At 40.7% G+C, this 20,719-nt stretch overlaps 1 protein-coding gene across 4 annotated transcripts in view; it reads right to left on the bottom strand.

Moving 5' to 3' along the window:
• The window catches only part of LOC125462906 (suppressor of tumorigenicity 7 protein homolog), a 160,393-nt gene that overhangs the window by 50,858 nt on the left and 88,816 nt on the right, over positions 1 to 20,719 (bottom strand). For all 4 annotated transcript variants that reach the window (XM_048553402.2, XM_048553407.2, XM_048553404.2 and 1 more), the window contains 2 exons: positions 18,667 to 18,739; positions 10,556 to 10,658 (listed from right to left, as the gene is read on the bottom strand). In XM_048553402.2, coding sequence (XP_048409359.1) covers positions 10,556 to 10,658; positions 18,667 to 18,739 — 176 coding nt within the window. The remainder of the gene's footprint in view (positions 1 to 10,555; positions 10,659 to 18,666; positions 18,740 to 20,719) is intronic.

Raw genomic sequence — 20,719 nt, 5'->3', positions numbered from 1 at the left:
CATCGGTCTGTCGGACCATAGTCTAATGCTCTCATCACAGGGACACGACTGGTGGATTTTTATCCTGAGGGTCACCATGGCAAGAATTTGAGAAAGGGACTCCTTCATGGTAACCTTACCCAGTGTAGGAAATGAACTCACGCTGGTAATATCACTTTGCATTGCAAACCAGCCATCCAGCCAACTGTTCTGACTCCCTCAATTATTCAGATTAGACTTTACTGCCCTGAAGTTGAAAGTTAAAGGGTAATTGAATTGACATGTTTAAAACTGAAAGAGGATAGATCTTCGTCTTGGCAGTCCCTCAAAGCATTTGCTATAGAATAAAGCCTTGAGTGACAACCTGCATTAGGAGTCCTTTAATAGTGGAGGTAGTGCTTCAGCTACCACATGGTTCTGGCTGACCAGGTTCTCCTCCTGTTACCTTCAGAAGAAGTTACAATAATCAAACTGCTCAGCTGTGTCAAGAATGTCCCTTCACTGGCCAAACATTCCGACACAGTGAGGCTTCAAGTTGAAGCTTCGGGTTCAGAGGCACAGGTACTATCAACTGCACCACAAGACCACCACAGGGGAGACAGAGAGAAATTATGGTGGTAGCATCCACATGGGAGGATTCAAACTTAAAATAGAGCTGGGTACCAAGGCTGATGTGAGGGTGTGTCTTCAAAGGATAGTGGAAAACTGCCTCTTAAAAAGCTACTGAAGCAAAGGGTCAGAAACACTCAAAACAGAAATTGACTGATTTTGTTAGGCAGAAGTGTTAAGGTACTGTTGTATGAAGGTACCAGGTGAATGAAGTTGAGATTCCAATCAGCTCCGATAAAAATTTGATGGAACAGGCTCCAAGTAGCTGAATGGTCTGTTGCTCCAAGTGACGAAAAATAATGAGGCATGCAAGAACGTTTCCATATAAGACAGCAGATTGAAAGAGCCAAAGATGTGTTGGTTAGATGGACTGGCATGCTAAATTGCCCATAGTATCCACAGATATGTAGCCTAGGTGGATTAGCCACGGGAAATGCGTGGTTACAGGGATAGGATAGTGGGATGTCTCTGGGATGCTCTTCAGAGGGTCAGTGTAGACTTGGGCTGAATGGTCTGCTTTCATGCTGTAGAGATTCTATGGTTCTTGAAAGGTACAACATTATCGAACTGTGCTCTCAAGAGGGACTCTTGCCTATGGGCAATGCTCAGTCATACCTACCACTTTCCATATGATGCAAAACCACAATTTTCTGTAATACATCGCTAATGGCAAGACTTCCCACTGGCACTGTACATTCCTAGGAATCAGCTTAGAGCCTCAGAACTGAGTTTTAACTTGAACAAAATGGTTATAGACAAATTTTATTCTGTGTAGTAACAGCAATAGACAGTAACAGCAGTGAACAGTAACAGCTGACATCAAATGATACAGATTAAAAACTCCCACAAACAGCAGTTACGTGAATTACACACCAGGCCGTATGCACAAAGCGACGTTAACAAGGACGAGTCCTCCAGTGTTCCTCTAATTGTGGCATAGAGTCATTATGTCTAGCAGAAAGGAGAAGGGGGATCTTGTAAAGTTGTTGCATCCAAATGATGGCATCTCTAACATCCTCCGCGTGGACTGAAGTCTCAGGAGGGCAGCTGGAAGCTACAACTTTCTGACACAATCGCACGTAAGGCTGATACAAAAAAAATTAACAACTTCCAACTAGCTGTCATTTCAAGACTCCTAAGACTAAGGCCAGTAAATGAACCATACAGATCAGGAAGTCCTCCAACTTTCTCTCTAAATTGGAGTGAGCCGATCTCAATGTGGACAATGGTAAGGATACAATTGATTGTAATGTTCTTGGGTTAAAAAAAGGTGAAGTAAGGGGAAGCCTTGTTAAGTTTTAAGAAATATTCTGAAGAGTGGGACAGGTGTAAAAGAATAAGGGCTTAGTGAAGAAATTCCTGATAGCTGAGCTGTAATTGCTGCAAGACCATCCTTCAACACGTACATTGGAATGATTACAGGAGAAAGCAATAATCTAGAATGGATGAGAAGGGAGGCGTGACCTGGATTACAAACCTACAGGCAGCGGAGTGATATCAGAGAGGAACTTGGAAACCTTGAAACAATACAATAGTTTTACTTCACAGCATTTCCATACTAGATAATACTGCAATTTATGTAACAAACAAAAATGCGTGGTTAAATACTACATCAAGTTAATTCGCAAATTAGATTGATCTTCTTGTAAAATGTGAAAGTAAACTTGCCATGGTCTTACCAGACTGCAGGGGTCATCAGCGAGACATGACTGGTAGTGGGTTTAACCTGAGAGCCACCATGCCGCATGGAAGGTAAGACGTTGAGAGGAGAGTTCTTCATCTTCAAAAGTTGAGGACTACTCAAAATCTTATTCCCACATTGTAGCAACATGGCCCAATGTTACGAACCTCATTTATTGTGCTGAAGATGCTTGATCAAATCAATACTTCGCCTATCTTTTAAAAACATCTTTCAAGGCTGTCTATATTTCAAATGCTGATCAAATGTGAGATACAGGTCCAAGTCTGCTAGTTTCACAAGGGGCAACTAAGAGAGGAAATCAGGCAGATATGCATCAGACCTTTGATTCCAAATGAGTTTTGTCACTTCAGCACATTCAGCTTGTTGTTTATATGAACAATTTGAATGAGAATATAGAAAGCATGGCTAGTAAGTTTGCGGATGCCACTAAACTTCATGGTAAAGCAGACAGTCACAAAGGTTAAGATTACGAAGGGATCTGAACGAACTGGGCCAATGGGCAGAGGAGTGGCAGGGAGAGTTTAATTTAGATGAATGCATTTCATTTCCAGGTGTTGTATTTTGGTAAAATAAACAAGGGCAGGACTTGCACAGTTAATGGTAGAACTCTGGGGAACGTTGTTAAACAGAGATACCGAGGGGTTCAGGTACAGAGTTTCTTGAAAACTGCATCACAAGACAGGGTGGTAAACGTGGTGTCCAGCATGCTTGTTTTCTCCAACCATGGAGATAGGAGTTGGGATGTCATATTGCAGTTGTACAGGATGTTGGTGAGGCCTCTTCAGGAGTACTGTGTGTAGTTCTGGTCACCTTGTTATAGGAATCATTAGATTGGAAAGACTTCAGAAAACATTTACAAGGAAGTTACTGGGAGTGGACAGTTTGAGTTAGAAGGAGAGGCTGAATAGGCTGAGGCCATTTTCCCTGGAGTGGAAGACGATAAGGCGTAATCTTATAGAGCTTTATCATGAGGGGCATAGACAAAGTGAGTAGCAAAGGTCTTTTCCCTAAGGTAGGGGAGTTCAAAACTGGAAGGCATAATTTTAAAGTGAGAAGACAAATATTTTAAAGAGACCTGACAGGCAACATTTTCCACACAGATAGTAGTTTGTATGTAGAATGAACTGCCAAAGAAGGTGGCAGATGCAAGGGCAGTTACAACATTTAAAAGGCATTTGGATAAGAATATGAATAAGCAATGTTTGGAGGGATATGGGCCAAACACCAGCAAATGGGACTAGTGGAGTTTGGGAAGCTTAGGTGATATGGGCCAAAGGGTCTGTTTCTTTGTTCTGTGACTCAGAGTATACATTCACTAGATGAACAGCTGCAGCTCAAGAGGCTGCTTCACCATCACCTTCCCAAGGGCAATTAAAGGCAAGTAACAAACCCTGGCCTTGCCAACAATATTCATATCCCATGAAAGAATAAAAATAAAAGATTGTAAAAGTTCAGCAGGTCTGGCAGCAGCTGTGAAGAAAAAAAAAATCAGAGTTAACGTTTCGGGTCCGGTGACCCTTCGAATTTTTCTTCACAGATGTTGCCAGTTTTGCTGAGGTTTTCCGGCAACTTCTGTTTTTGTTCCTGATTTACAGTATCCTCAGTTCTTTTGTTTTATCTTTGAAAAGGAAGACTGCCTCCCGTGTTCCAGCAAGAGTTGTGTGTCAGGAATAACGTGGAAATTTTACAATCAAAATAGCTCGTAACCAAGATACTGCTCAGAATGTCCCTCCATACCCAAAGACAACAGGTCTATCATCCAGGGATACCAGCTCGTTGCTTCCCAGAACCTTAGCAGGAAAGGGACAGTATTCGGATATCAGAAGGTAAGTGTCACAATATTTGGCAACTTGACTCCCAACTACACCAAATTTAAGGGAATGTTAAGGACTAAATTACACATCATAACTTACATTCACAAAGCACTTCTAAATCAAGATAATTACCCAAATGACTGTCAGAGGCATATTCAGACTAAGTTTAATAATGGTCTAAAGAAGCTGATATTAAAAGGGGTAAATAAAAGTTTGGTTGAACATACAGAGAAGTGGTAATCATTAAGCGAGCATGACGTAGGCTGGTTACCATAAAACAGGTTGACCAATGCCCTTTCAAACAAGGAAACTTGCCCTGCTGACCTTGTCAAGGCCTATGAAAGACTCAGTGTTACAGTGAGGTGGTTAACTCTAAACTGCTCTATAAAGTGGTAGATCAATTCACTCCATTTGATCACTCTACAGCAGCTTAAGCTGGCAGCCCTCATCTGAAGAACTATTTTTCAGATCCTCAAATTGTGTTTCCTTCTGAGCCACAAATGGGTGCCAAACACCCGAGGTTCAATGAAATATTCACAAATGAATATCTAGTGTGTTTGTGTAAATAACATTACAACCACAGTAGTAATGACAGATAAAGACCTCCTGGGCCATCGAGGCTATTCCACACAATTGTCATTCGTTATGAATTCTATCAGAGAAAAAAACGCCCTGAGGACTCAACTGAAGGTGTACCATCTAGGTGATTTTGAATCTCAATGATTAGATTCATTCTACAGAAAAGTAGTATTGTCAACATATATTTTCCAACCTCCCCATTTAGCTATCTTTCACCAACTGTCCACAGGAGGCAAAATTACATCCCAGACAGAAAGTCGACTGTACTACTATTATGAAGAAAACGTGACTGAAATAGTGAGCTACAGTATCCGATACCTCGAACATGAATCGAATCAAGTTTCCAAATAGACAATTTCTGAGGCTGACTGTGGAGCTATATCCATCGAGTCACTAAAATTCATCAAGAACTTCATAACCATAAAGAGACAGATGGAGAACTGCATCACTAACCTTGTAAGCAATGGCCAGGGAGGTGAAACAGTCATAATGGACCCAGTGATAGCCTCTGGTAATGGGATCACTGAACGTTTCCAGAACAGACCAATTCAACAAGTGCATCCTTGGTTCCAAACGTTCTTGAACAAGACAACTTTCTTTCCTTCATTGTTTCACCAATTTTCTTCTTTGAGCCTCTCTCTCTACATAGAAGCTGGTAGCACACCTGAGGTAGTCAGGTTCAGCTAAAATAGCAAAGGGAGGGTCCCCATGAACTACTGCCTCTAATGCCAATGGCACTCTGCAGCTTGTGCCAGTTATAAGGGATTAAAAAAAAAGCCCACATGGAACATCAAGACTCAAGCCAACTAATGACGTTGTACGCGGCACTTGTCGGATGACAAAGTCCGAAGTTCTCTCTTTTTTCTTGAATTTGAAATGACTAAAGAAGGCTGTTAGCAATTGTTTATGATAATCCTTGGGGGCTAGTACAAAAGGTGCTAACAGTTAGACTAGGGCAACCCGAGACACTTGCTGATATGGGGGAGTAAGAAATCTGAATATAAAGGGGAATCAATCCATAATGCTGTCAGTGCGTAACAGGACTTTTGGAACACAACAAGAGATATCGCCCAATAAGTGTGGAGAACAGCAAAAATGGACAAGATACAAGATGCTGTCTTTCATCCAGTTTCCAAGGACAGTGAAGATGTCTACCAATGTTCTTTTAATGACAATCATCCAAATTCCTACTCCTAACACTGACATTGGATTATGTGCATTCAAAAGTCAATGTCACAAATGGCACACTTGATAAATGGTTCATAACTGTTCCATTAATTGTTTATCAGCTTTCCAGTTTCAACTCATTCAGTTTGCAATGCTTCGTTTTTGAATTACAATGAAGAACAAAAGCATATGGATTCCCATGTGACACTATATTCAAACCACAAGTGAACTGGACAACAGAGCAAGCAATCGATAAAGCTACAAGTTGTTTCATGTTCAGTCATACAAGTGGTCTAAACATGCTTTCTACAATTACTTAACAGATGAACAAATACCTTTAACTTCGAAAAATCTGTTGTAGGCACAGCTTGCAACAATCAGGGAATGGGGCAGTATTTGAGCGTTGGATTTCCTGACCTGGTTGTGGTGCGAATGTAGGAATCTATCAAAGTCATTTATCTGCGCTTTTCTCCACTGACTCTTTTTAACTTTTTCCCCAAAATTTCAATGCAGCAACGCATTGTCATTGTGCAAAATTCTGTTATCAATTTCACCTGTCTTTATGTCCTCATGAAATCTTTTATTATCCTAATTGTTCAATACAATTCCCAGTTTTGTGAAATGGTTAATATATTTTGAAATGTCATCCTTTGGGGAACCTACAGTATACTTTCTGTTACATAAAGTAATGGTTCTGACGGGGTCAATGTTGCATTAAGTTCCACTCAACTTGATGTCACACAAATATTACTGGAGATGAGTGCTAATCTTATGATCTATTGGAATGAAGACCATAGTAACAATGATTAGCTCTATGATGTAACTTGTCCCCACCTGCTATCATGCAAACAAACAAACTAAGGTCCTCTTCTTGTTAAGAATCAGTTAGTAACAACAAACTACCCCAACCACAAGCTGCCAGTGGTTAATACCCTAAAACCAGATACAACACTTTCGTTTGGTCTACAGAATTTTCTCCACTACTTTGTTTCCTTAGCTTAGTTAATTTTGTATCTTGGCTGTCACAGTGCACGATACAAAAATGTATCCATGCAGCGCTGGGAATATATTTTAAAAAAATCATTGTGCTTCACAGAGGTATATTCTTACAAAGATGGACACTTATTCAAAGTGGTGTTGGGAGGGATGACTAAAGACTTCTTGAAAATGATTAAAAAGGAGTAGAAGAGGGGGAACAAACATAGAATGCTGGAAAAACTCAGCAGGTCTGACTGCAATTGTGGAGACAGAAACAGAGCCACAGAATCGGCCAGCCCCACTGGAGTTTCTCCAGGACTCGGTGTTTCAAATTTTCACCATCTGTACTATTTTGCTTTTATATGAGGAAGAGGAGCTGCTCTAACAGAGAATTCCATACCTGTTAAAAGTTTCATGTTTCACTTTCATTTTAATTATGGAGAATTTGTCAAAATTATATTAAATATTTTCTTTCTCAACTCGAGGATGCTTATAAAAGCCAGAAAACAGATAAACTGGAGCATGACTGAAAATTAGGAATTAGTTTTCTGTCTCAATTTTGCCTCGGTGTCCACAAAATATGGACAACTGTTTCAGTTCAAAGTATCATTTCAGTTTGAACCTAGTCTTCCTAAAATTAAAAAGATTGAAATTCTAGTTTGAATTTAGCAGATGTCAATTTTGGTTAACAATTGTTTGATTCTTCATTTTAGTCCTCCCTTACAGGACGTATTGTTCCCATCAGAGGTGGGAGCCTCAGTTAAAAAAAACACCCTGTTCTTTCCCCAAGGCATCACGTTTTAAACTATGCAAAAGCATGATTGAAAATGAAGCAAGTTGCCTGCATGCACCATTGTCAGAAATAGTCCTCGGGGTGTCAGTTTATCCAGTTTCCTTGGGTACACACCACACACTCATACGTTATTGTCGAAACACTCGCGCTGATTAATCTTCAAAGTGAATCAGCTTTGCAACGCAAAACAGCAGCAATTTAAATCACTTTCAACAGGGTCTGTCAAAGGGATTAGCACCGTATGGGCTAATAATTTGGTCTGCATTTTGTGGATTTTTCAAGTAATTATGAAATTTCATTTGTTCATTATTGTGTAGTAAAACCCAAAGGGAACAGAGAAAGAAGATAAAGCCAAATTGTTTGGAAAACAAACCGTGACCATAACTGTCAGTTTAGTTGAAATACAGAGGTCAGAGTTATACCAATATTTTGAAAATGTGGAATAAGATATTGTGAACACTGACAAAAATGTTATTGTGAGTATTCATGTTTACACACAGTGAAGTAATAAAAACTTGTCAGTCAAAAAATGAATTTAAGAAAGCTCATCTTGTATAGAAAGAGATAATGGGAACTGCAGATGCTGGAGAATCCAAGATAATAAAGTGTGAAGCTGGACGAACACAGCAGGCCAAGCAGCACCTCAGGAGCACAAAAGCTGACGTTTCAGGCCTAGATCCTTCATCAGAGAGCTGGCCCGAAACGTCAGCTTTTGCGCTCCTGAGATGCTGCTTGGCCTGCTGTGTTCATCCAGCTTCACACTTTATTATCTTGTATAGAAAGAGATTTGCATTTCTAAAAGTGCTTCCAACCTCAGCACCTTTCAACTTAAAGCATTCTATGACCCATTTTGAAGTGTAAGCTTTGTTGTAATATAGAAAATGCGACAGCCAATTTCCACACAGTAAAATCCCACAATCAGCAATGTGATAACAATCAGATAGTCTGTATCAGTGATGTTAACAGAATAACGGTGGCCAGGATGTATGGGAAATCAGCAAGTGTGGATCTCGGGTGAAGTGGGTTTTACAGAAAAGGGGATAACTGGGACAGACCCTGCAAGTAATTCGGTAAGCTCTCACTGGGTATTGCCATATCTCTACAGTAATATGTGATATTGTTTATAGTAGAGGACCGCAAGATTTAGGAGCGAATTTACAGAATTCGGCCCATCCAGTCTGCTTCACCATTGGATTATGACTGACAGGTTTCTCAACCATGTTGTCCTGCCTTCTCCCTGTAATCTTTGATCTTCTTACCAATAAAGAATCTATCTACCTCTGTCTTAAATATGCTCAGTTACTTGACATCCATAGCCTGCTACGACAAGGAGGTCCACAGATTCATCTTCCCCGGCTGAAGAAATTCTTCCTCATCTCAGTATTAAAGGGTCGGCCCTTCTTGTTGAGGCTGTCTCATTGGTCCTACTAGTGGAAACATCTTCCCCAAGTCCACTCTATCTAGGCCTCTAAGTAATCTAAGTTGCAATGAGATTCCCACTTATCCTTCTAAACTCCAAAAAGGACAGACTGAACGGCTCCACGTGTCAAGCACTTCACACGGAGACCATTTGTGTAAACTACATATATAAACTTGTTCTTAAGCTGTCAAACTAATATATCACTTGGGAAAATAGAAATACCGTTTCCTTAACGTTTAGTACCTTTGCTATGCTTCTCTGGGGAAATTTTAGGCTACTTCTACTCTGTGTGAACCCACTGACACAAACAGTTGGTTTTTAAATGTGAATATAAAAGTATTGCAGTACAGAAGGATGTTATGAGACAAACGATGATAGTACTATCACTTTTCATTTCATTCATAAAATCTTTCCACAGAATTATCTCAATGACATGTGTATTGACGCAGTTGTATTTTGTACTGATTGTAACTCAAACAGTTTATCTCCCAGGTAACGAAGTAGCTACATGGATCAAAATGATCCAACCTACATGGGAATCTGATAAACATGAGCAACGAGAATTGAAAGGAACCCAGGGAGCCAGTGCACTGAAGCATTTACTCGACATTACAGCAGGATACACACATTCAGAGTCAACTGTCAATTTTACTGAAGAGGAGGCACCTGACTCAAAATATTAACTGTACTTTCTTTCCACGGATCCTGCCAGCCCACCCGAGTTTCTCTAGCAATTTCTCTTCTTGCCTTGAATTTCCACCTGCATTCTTTGTTTGTTTAATTTTATATCAATTCTACTTGCTGACTTTGTATCTCTCCAATATTAACTCCCATTTCTGGGCCGTCCTTCAGTAGAATAGGGTAAGGAGGACTGTTCCTCCCTATTCCATTTGGCACTACTGTGCTCCACTCTGACAATTTGTGTATGAACCAACATACACCACACAAAAAGGATAGCTCAATTCAAGTATCTGCATAAAATGGGATTGAAACTTGGGTCTGTCCAATGGAAAATGTAAAATTGTCACACAGGTGCGTTTCTGACAGTAACATTTCTTCGCATCACATCCCTCCTTGTTATGTTATTTTATGTATATTGTTTAATCCAAATTATTTGATCAATCCACATTTCATTCAAGCCAATTTATCAGGACAGGAGCACAGACACTGTGAAAGTGACAGGTTGCTTTGTTTGACTTTTAGTCCAGTTTTTCCCAGCATCGGTGATTAAGGCAGCAGCAGGAGGCAATCTAATACACCTAGTGATGTGTAATCATCTCCACGCTGAAGGATTAATAACCGTTCTGTTCTTTTCTGAGCTGTACCACAGGATCTTTTTTAGCCAACCTCAATGGGCAGACAGAGCTATAGTTTAACGTCTCAGCTACACAAATGGTACTCTATGGTACTGCACTCATCACTGGAAGTGATCTTGAACCAACAATGCTCTGGATGGGAGGGTGCTATAAAATGAAATAATTTAAATTTGAACCAAATATGTCTGAGACTCTTACCTTTGGCACATGTGGATTGAATTCTACTGCCCTGTGTATTGCTTCCACAGCATTCATTTCTGCTGTACTGAGCCCTCGCCGAGAGGCTGCTTCTGGGGAGAACCTACATTCAGGCAAAAACAAATAAGAACTTTAACGGAAAACCCACTCCTCCAGATGGTGACCAAGGGTGTACAAATCAAAGTGCAGCCGTCACAAATAAATATCTCACTCTCCTTAACCTGTGCAAGACTGAACAGGCTGGGGCTCTTTTCTGCAGAAAAGAAGAGGCAGAGGAGTGAACCTACAGATGTCTTTGAAGCTATGAAGGAGGTGGTTGCCATTAAAACTACAGGCCATAAATAAAGCATTATGAATACTCAGCAGGTGTGGCAGCATCTGCGGAAACAGACACAGTTAACGCTTTAAGTCTGAAATAACTTTTCACAACACCAAAATCCATAAATATAAGATAGCCATTATAAACCCAATAGAATTTAGGAGAAATTTCAACCACAGAGGAAGAATGTGAACATGATGCCACTTGGATGTTAAGGTGAATAGTAGAAATGAATTTAAGGGAACGCAAGGTCAACACGAGGTAGAAAGTAATAGAAGTATCGCTGTAGAATTAGATGTATAGTGGAAAGAGGCTCAAGTGTAGCATAAACAAAAGCATGAACCTGTGGGGCCAAATGGCCTGTTTTCGCCATATAAAACTCAATGCAAATCTATGTATGTCTTCAACAGATGTGCAGACAAGACTAAACCTACAATCAACGCCTCAAGTCACTAAGTTAGAATCTAAATGCGCAACATCTCATTGCAACAAGAGGAAGAATCTTATATTAAAACTAGAAGATAACCTTGAAACAGAGGAAGCAGAAGATAACACAAGGAACAGAACGTTCATTAACAAGTAGCTGTTCTTGCTGATGTAGAATTGACATAACAGTTTCGTCTCAGCGTTCACAAATCCCAGCCTTGCACTGCGTCACTCAAACACTTTTGATGTTCCATGTTCTGTTGAGTTTTCTTGACCTTCATAAAATCTCTCTCACAGAAATTTGTTAACAGTGCTGAAAAATGTCACCTCCAGTAATTTTATTTTAATTGTTCTTAGGACGTGGTTGAGACTAGTGGAAGAGTAGTCATCAATCACCATAGTTACTCTGAGGATAATGCAATAAATTTATTTGAGATGGGATAGATTTATTTGGCACTTTTGAGCCAATGCCTGAAAAAATAAATACATATATGACAGATTCTACCTTAAATGCCACATGCAAGATAGTTATCAAATATTGCTGTAGGATGTTGTTTTCAGTGGTGACCAAGTCACTACAGCCACTGATTATCACAGCAGCACATACCAATACCACAGGCTTGGTGGTATTTCCTTCAGTTCTAATTCACCCTATCACCCATTCAGGGACAGTGAATGCTTTGCAATCATCTCAGTCCAGGCATATCAACCACAACAGTTCCTCAGCGGAGAGTCTGAGGTCTCAACATCTTCAGCTGCTTCAACGGCCTGCCCATCGTTATAAAGGTCAGAAGTGGGGATGCTTGCTGATAACTGCACTGTGTTCAGCAACATTCAGCAATCTTCAGATACTGAAACAGCATATGTCCAAATGTAGGAAAACCTGGACAACATTCAGGTTTGAACTGATAGGGAGCAAGTAATAGTCTTCCTATACAAATGTGGACAAATGACCTTCTCCAAAAAGAGAAAAACTGACTTTTACCCCTTAACATTAAATGGCATTGCCATTCTCAAAAACATAGTGACTGACATCTTGAGGGTCTGCATTAATCAGAAGCAGAACGTGACTAGCCATACAAATATAACAAGAAGGAATCAGAGGCTAGGAGTTAAGAACACCTTTTAACTGGCTCAAAGTTATCCACCAACTACAAAGCATATGTCAGAAGAATGATGAAATCCTCAAGGCAATTTCAGTAGCACTTTCTAAACCAATGACCTCCACCAGCCAGAAGGCCAAAGACAGCAGCTGCAAGGAAATGTGATTACATGCGAGTTCCCCTCGAAATCATACACCACCTTGGCTTGGGAACAAATCACAATTTGTTCACCACAGCTAGGTCAATTCCTGCAACTACCTGCCAAAAAGCATTGTGGTCTACCTATATCCCATGAACTGCAGTGGTTCAAGATGGCAGCTCACCATCAAATTCTCAAGAGCAGCTAGAGATGGGCAAAAAATGTTGGCAAAACAGGGACACCCACATCGCATGAAGCAATAAAAGACAAGTTCTCTCTTTCCCTTTAAAGCATGAATCATCATTTTGATCACAATTTCAGTCATCTCACATTAAATGCATGGTTACTGGCTTTTGGGTAAAATGTAAAAATTGTGGAATCTGGACAAGTCCCGTAAAAGATAATAGATGCCTGGAATCAAAGTACACAGCAATAATTCAACTAGGGCTGTGTAGATGTTAACTAATAGAATTGAACCCAATAGAATGTTGAAGTGCCTTTCAACATTCTTTCAATCTTATAGCTGGCAACTTGCTGTTACAAAGCATGACTTTGTCTTTCACAAATCTAGTAGATGACCATCTATTAGTTCATGTTCCTTACTATTCTTTAGTTTTTACTCTTTCCATTACACTAGATTACTCATCAAGTATTCAAAGCATCACATGCAAAGTACACAGCTGAGGCGGCAATACAGATGGGAACAGTCACTACAGGAACTATATCGCCATTTCTTCAAAGGTTTGCAAGGTAAAAATCCTGGAACTCCATCCTTAACAATATTTTACATGCACGTACATAATAAAGACAGCAGCAGTATTTCTCAATGGCAATTAGGTATGCGCAATAAATGTTGGACTGGCCAGTGGCCGCACAGTGTATGAACGAAGTCTTTTTGAATTAAGGGTGCCGCAGAAATGCAAATTACTGTTGTCACTACCTGATTGTCTGTATCATCATTAACAGTATTATAACAATATGGAAAATATAGGTAGCTTAAGATACTCCAAACTATCTAGGGCATTCAGCTGAGGTCAGAAACTGTGAAAGTGAGCTTCAGTTATTTATAACCAGCATCTGAAGGCCAGGAACGTGCAACAGCCTTGAACTGGCTCCAAGCCACTTACACTGCACAGACAACACATGCATTCTGAAACTCTCAAATCGTTTCACTACTTTATATTTGTGTGTTAATTCTTCCAATATCCCTGTCAGATGACACAAACTGTATAATTTGTATGAAAGCAGAGACACTCATTACAATACATGACGTGTTGAGAAAGGTTTTAAAAGATTGGATCAGTCAACATGAATTCAAATGGCAGATGGAGGTAGGAGCCATACAGTCCCTTGCCCCCATAGGTCTTCAAAATCCCAACTAAACAAGTAAGCCCAAGTAAGTTTTGTAAACAAGTAAGTTTTGAAAGCTCCAACTATTTCCTCTTTGCCCTCAACCACCCAACAATCACTGCTGCAATCCAACGTCCACAGTTTTATCTGCAGGGGAGTAGGAGAAGGAACATTTCCTTTCCCAATTGAAAAAATGCATCCTGATTGTACTCATGAATTGGTCTAATTTTATTATGTTCTCTTGACTCTTGATTTCACTGGAAGAATTTTTTTTCTGCACAAATCCTTTTGAATCCTTGGATCAGAATTCCCTTTTCTTCCAACGTCAAGGAAGTACAAATCAAATATGAGAGCTGCCTTCATAAATTTGCCACAGAGGTCAACTCAGACTGATATTGCATGCTATTATCTGTAACACATATCCGTAAATCTATACCATTGTTAGTGAATTGCCTGCAGCGCTTCTTCTGTTTGTTTAGAGATTGTGCCACTTTTGACTTATGCGTAGCATTAAACCATGCAAAACATGGTTTACGCCCTCCTTTTTATTCTTCTAGCTTTTTGATGATGTCAGCCAGGACAGAGCAGGGAGGGGGCTGCAAGAGGGTGTGAGGGAGGAAGGGAATGACTGCAAGGAGGTTTTGAGGGATAAAGGGGGAGGCTGCAGGTGTGGAGGGTGCAAAAGAGGAGGTTGCAAGTGGGGGCAATGGAGAAATATACTTCAAGAATGGATACGGACAGCAGGCAAGCTGCTGGAGGCCAGGGTAGGTGACAAAGGAGCAGGTAGGAGGCACAAAGGCAAGCAGCCTTAGAATCATTGAATATTTACAGCACAGAAAGTCATCATTTCGGGCCAGAGATTTTGAACTGTCAGTAAAATGAACAAAATTTTAATATCATGAATCACCTACGTATTTCATAGTAAAATTATTCAAAATACCTTCAAATACCTTGAAAGGGTTCAGAAAAGATTTACAAGGATGTTACCAGGGGTGGAGGGTTTGAGCTCTAGGGAGAGACTCAATAGGCTGGGCCTACTTTCACTGGACCATCTGAGACTGAGGAATGATCTTATAGAGGTTTATAATATGATGACAGTAGATAGACAAGGTCTTTGTCTCAGGTGGGGGAGTCAAAAACTAGAGAGGGCACAGGTTTAAGGTGAGGGAGAAAAGATTTAAAAGGGACCTAAGGGGCAACGTTTTCCACACAAAGGGTGGTGCATATATGGCATGAGCTTTCAGAGAAGGTGGAGGAGGCTGGTAGAATTACCTCATTTAAAAGGCATCTGGATGGTATATGAATAAGAAGGGTTTAGAGGGATATGGGCCAAATGCCGGTAAATGGGCCTAGACTAATTTAGGATGTCTGGTCGGCATGGATGAGTTGGACTGAAGGGTCTGTTTCTGTGCTGAGTATCTCTATGGCTCTGAATGCTTCAGAGTGAAGAACCATGAAATATTAGAATAAGTTAACATTAAGAGAAAAGTAGTAATTGAAGGTTTAGCGATCTTAAAAGTGGATAAATCTATAAGCCTGATTGAGATGTCAGGCTGTTGAGAGAGGGGCAAAGGAGCAGGTATCAGGGCAATGGCAGTAAGTTTCAAAATCCTGTCTACCCACAGGTAGTGTGTCAGAGGACTAGAGGGCTGCTAACATCGAAATGCAGGCCAGGAAATTAGAGTCTAGTCAGTCTAACCTCAGTAAAAAGTTATTAGAAAGAATGCTTTGGGATAGTTTACAATCAGAATGATGCAGAACCTTTAGTTCTGGTATGTTCTTATTCATGATGACAAATAACCCATACCATAACATAGTTTCAATGACTGAAATGTTCTCTCAGTAACATCTTTGCTACTTGCCCAATTCTGTTCCCGAACATTAGGTCCAGCACTGCCCCATCTCTTGTACAGCTTCCTATGTGCTAATTTAAGAAGGTCTCCTGGAAATGTCTTAAGAATTATCCTCCCTCTGAGCCAATGGCACTTGGTCTATCGCAGTTAATATTCTGTCTGTTTCTGACAGTGTAGCAGTGTAGTGTCCCAACAATGTTACTTCCCCCTTTCTTTAAGTTCTATTCAGATGAGCTTAATTGAGAAGCCTTCCAAGATATCATCCATCTTTCATGCGGTAATTAACTCCTTGACCAATGCTGCAACATCATCTCCTTTTTGACATCCCTTCCCATTGCGCCTAAAGATTTGATACCCTGCAGTACTGAGCTGCAATTCCTCCGCCTTCCTTAACGATGCCTCCATGGTTGATATACAGTCATATCCCCATGCATTAATCAACACCCTCAGCTCATCTGCTTTACTTACAAGGCTACATGTACTAAAATATCATTCAACCTTGCCAAGCTCCCTTGTGCCTTGATTCCACCTTTTCCCAAAATGGACCCAGCGATCCAGGGAGGTAAAGCTCTTACTCCTTCACCAATTCTTTAGCAACATTTATCCACTTGATCCACCTACTCCTCATCCATCAATCCAGAGGTCCTTTAAAGGTCCTATTTTTCAATCTGCTACCGAGTTCCCTAAATTCTTGTGGCAGATCTCCTGCCTCTTTCTACCCAGGCTGTTAAGTACCAGTGTGAATCACAACTTCCAATCGTATGCCATTATCAGTAGCCAGTGAAATCTGTGGCTGTGGCCCTGGCCCCATGGACTCACTTCCACGGCATCAGAAATGCCTGTCTGAACTCCTCATTGAGTGTTCTACTATCTTCACTTCTCCTTCTGCTCCTTCCTGTGCAATGAAGCACTGACTGCAAGAACCATTACTCTTACTGTTTTCTATTGGAGAAAAACTGTTCTCAGGTAAGATGAATTCTAAGGCTTTCCTGATTACCGACCGACCTCGCTTTGTTCCTGCCTGAAGCTGCAGGTCGATCAATGGTTATGCAGCTTTTCAGAGGTCCAGTGCATGCCAATCAGCATGCCAACACATTGAGTTCTTCATGCAGAAATCAGAGGCCCACATAGTGGCATAAAGAGGAGGGGAAAGAGTAGGGGGTCACTGTGTCAAAAAATGTACTACCCAAGCAAAACTCAGCCTTACAGATGCACCGCAGCACTAGCTGCAAATACACCGAGTATCCTTAAATTGTCTCCCATTATCCCTGAGTGTAGAGATTGGAGATCAAGTCCTTGTTTCAACCTTCAGATGCTCAGTTACATTTAGTTGCCTGCATTTTCCTTTTGAACTGAGCAATTTCTGAGTGCAACGGAAGCAAAGCATCCACAGTCTCCAACTATGCTCCCATGGATGAGTGGCAGCTCTTCACACTGTTGGACATGTTGGCTTTTGGACAGGGCCAAGGTGGACCAAAAAGGTTTTCCCGCATTATTTCAAACATCAGGAGAAATGTCCCTGGTGTCTTCGCCAATACTTATCCCTCACACAACAATGAAAACAGATGATCTAGTTCCAGGCGTGCTGGTGAATATGGGGACCTCTTGGGCAGACTTTGAGCATCCTGAAAAACACATAGGGGATAGCAGCAAGCATTTTGGCCCTTCAAGCCTGCTCCACCACTCAATATGATCATGGCTGATCATCCAACTCAATATTCATTCCTGCTTTCTACTCATGACCTTTGATCCTTTTAAGTCTAAAAACCATATCTAACGCTTTCTTGAATGTTTTAGCTTCAACCAGTTCGTGACAGAGAATTTAACAGGCTCACCAGTCTCTGGGTGAAAAAAAACTTTTCTCTGCCAAGTCACAATATAGGTTCAAGTTACTTTTTCGAAACAAAATAAATTCTGCACAACTCTCAAACTGTTTAATAATATACTTCACTCAGTTATCTCCGTCTGTCATCAAGTATATCAGCTGTGACTTGAGTGGTAGGATTCACGTCTCACTCAGATGTAGATTCAAATACCAGTCCAAAGATTCAAGCATTTAATCAAACATGACACTACAGTGCAATATAAGAGAGTGATGTTGGACAAAATATTAAAACAAGGCACCAGCTAAATCTCTTGAGTGGGTATAAAAGATACCATGACAGTTAATGCCCTGGGCCTCTTACCCAATCTCACTGAAAGTAGACACTCTAGTCAATTACTAGTTGCTGTTCGTGGGACCTTGCTGAGCATACGTTGATTACTTTTCTCCTATAATACAAGAATGGCTACGGTTCAAAAGTAGTTACTTGGTTGTCAAGTGCTTTGGATATTTTGAGTTTCCTCAGGGGTGTGGGGGTGATGCAGTGGTATGTCACTGGACTGATATCCCAGAAATCCCAGAATAATATTCTGGGCACACAGAACTCAAATGTTAACTTCAGCAAAACTTCATGTTCTCATATGCTTTTTCAATTTTGTTGGCATTCGCTTCCACAAAGGTCTTCACGTGAACTTTTCCCGAAACAAGGTCAGCTACTTAATTCTTTAAGTTTTAAGTCCCAACAGTAGCAATGTTATACTCATAGCTTTTGGGTGGCAAACATCTTATCTGTTTTCATAACTCGACTGTGAAACTCAGTATGAAACTGAGCCACATTAAGGAGTTGTTAGGACAAATGTTCGGTCACAGAAGTAATTTTAAGAAGCATCGTAAAGGATGAGAGAGAGAGGTTGAACTGCAGACAAATAAGAAATTCCAAAAGTTACAGACAGGCAGCTAAAGGCAAAGGAATTAACAGATAAATTATAATATCTAGGATGCACAAGAAATCATAATTGCAGATGCAGTGACATCATGTACATTACAATGATGTAGGGCTTAAGGGGGTTATAGCAGGAAGGAGGGATGAGGTGCTTACTTGTCTGATACAGCTCGTGCTTTCAGCAGTGCAGCTGTGTAGCATATTGTTGCTGATTTTGGCAAGCTGATATCTGTAATCAAAAGCAAGATAGGTTCTAATGAACACTCAACACAAAAATTCTCAGCCTCATCCCAATTGAATAGACCCCACCACTCAAGCAAATTTACACTAATGGTCACACTAAGATAGGTATGGAGTCAGCGTGAGAAAGCTGCACTGAGGAGATGAATGGTTATAATCAAAGGGTGGCCTGCCGTATTTCTACACTTACATTTCTGGAATCATACAAGACAGAAGAGGCCTTTTGGCCCATTGAGTCTGCACTGAATGAAAACTCTCTGAATCTACAATAGTCCCACTTTCCAACACTTGGCGTATAGACTTGAATGTTATGACGTTTCAAGTGGCTCATCCAAGTACTTTTTTTAAAAGGTTGAAAGTTTCCTGCCTCAACTACTTTGCTAGACAGAGCATTCCAGAATCCCACCGCCGTCTGGGTGGGGGAAAAAAAAAGCATTCCTCAAATCCCATCTAAACCTCCTGCCTTTTACCTCATTATGTCCCTTGTTATTGACTGTTCAATTAAGGAGAACACCTACTTTCTATCCACCCATCATTATCTTATACACTTCACTCAAGTCCCCTCTCAGCGGTCTCTTATCTTAAAAAATGAAAACCAGAGCCTATCTTGCCTCGCTTCATAGCTAAACCATTCCATCCAGGTAACATCCCGGCAAATCTCCTCTGCATCCCCTTCAGTGAAATCACACACATCTTACAGTGCAGTGACCAAGTATACACACATTAGTCCAGCTGTGGCCTAGCTGAAGTTCTGTAAAGCTCCAAAATAACTTTCCTGATCTTATAATCCATGCCACGACTGATGAAGGCAAGTGTCCCCTGTGCCTTCTTAACTGCCCTATTAACCCGTCCTGTCACCTTCAGACAACTGTGGACAAGCAGTCCAAGATGATTGTGCTTCTTTGAGCTTCATAATGTCCTACCATTCATTGAGTACTCTTCCCCTTGATATATTTACAGAATATCCAGAGTCTCCCTAATCCTACTAGTCAGTCTTTTTCATGTCCCCCACTTTGTGTTCTCCTACTGTTTTCTCAAGTCCCCGCTACACTCCAATAGGGCCTCTGTTGACTTGCTTCCTTTACTAAAAGTTTCTCTTTTCCTCTTAGCCAGTCCTGCATGTTCCTAAACATCCAGGGTTCTCTGCACTTGTTGCTCCGACATTTTATTGTAAAAGATGCTGGGCCAGTACTCTTGCCAATTCCACTTTGAATGCCACCCCACTGTACTGCTGTCAATTTACACAGAAGTAGCCATTTCCAATCTACTTTGGCCAGATCCAACTTTATTTTTCATAAAAACTGCCTTTCCTCAATCCTACACCCTTTCTTGCAGACCATCTTCCTGCTTTTCTACAACAAACTTAAAATGTCTGACATTGTGATTGTCATCATTAAATTACACTGCCACCTCCCAGAGGCGCTGGCTTCATTCCCAGAATGAGGTCCAGCATTGCACCGCCCCTTGTCGGTCCTTCTACGGTATGTTGATATGCAAACTCCCCTGACTACATAAATAAATCTCCCTCCTCTGAACCCTTTACACTATCATTATCCTAATTAATGCTGGGGAAGTTGAAATTCCTTAATGTAATTACCCTACTATTATTTTTAAACACACCTCAGTAAATTGTCTACATATTTGCTCTTCCACTGCCCACTGGCTGTTTGTGGGTCGATAATACATTCCCAGCAGTATGACTGTCCTCCTGTTAATTCCTAAACTCTACCCACAAAGCCTCATTTGAAGATCCTTCCAAGATATCATTCCTCCTTATTGCAGTAACTGACTTCTCAATTAATAATGAGATCCTATCTACTCTTTATACTCTCACCTCTTGCTTGAAGATCCAATACACTGGAAGGGTGATTGGCCAGTTCTGATCTTCTCTCATCATCTGGAATGGCAACATCATCGCAATTCCATATGTCAATCTATGTCTTTAACACATCGGTCTTACTGATAATCC

The sequence above is a fragment of the Stegostoma tigrinum genome, chromosome 21 (genome assembly GCF_030684315.1).
Source record: "Stegostoma tigrinum isolate sSteTig4 chromosome 21, sSteTig4.hap1, whole genome shotgun sequence".
Taxonomy (NCBI): Eukaryota; Metazoa; Chordata; class Chondrichthyes; order Orectolobiformes; family Stegostomatidae; genus Stegostoma; species Stegostoma tigrinum.
The sequence above is the reverse complement of the archived record's forward strand: the minus strand, read 5'-3'. Positions and strand labels throughout refer to the sequence as shown.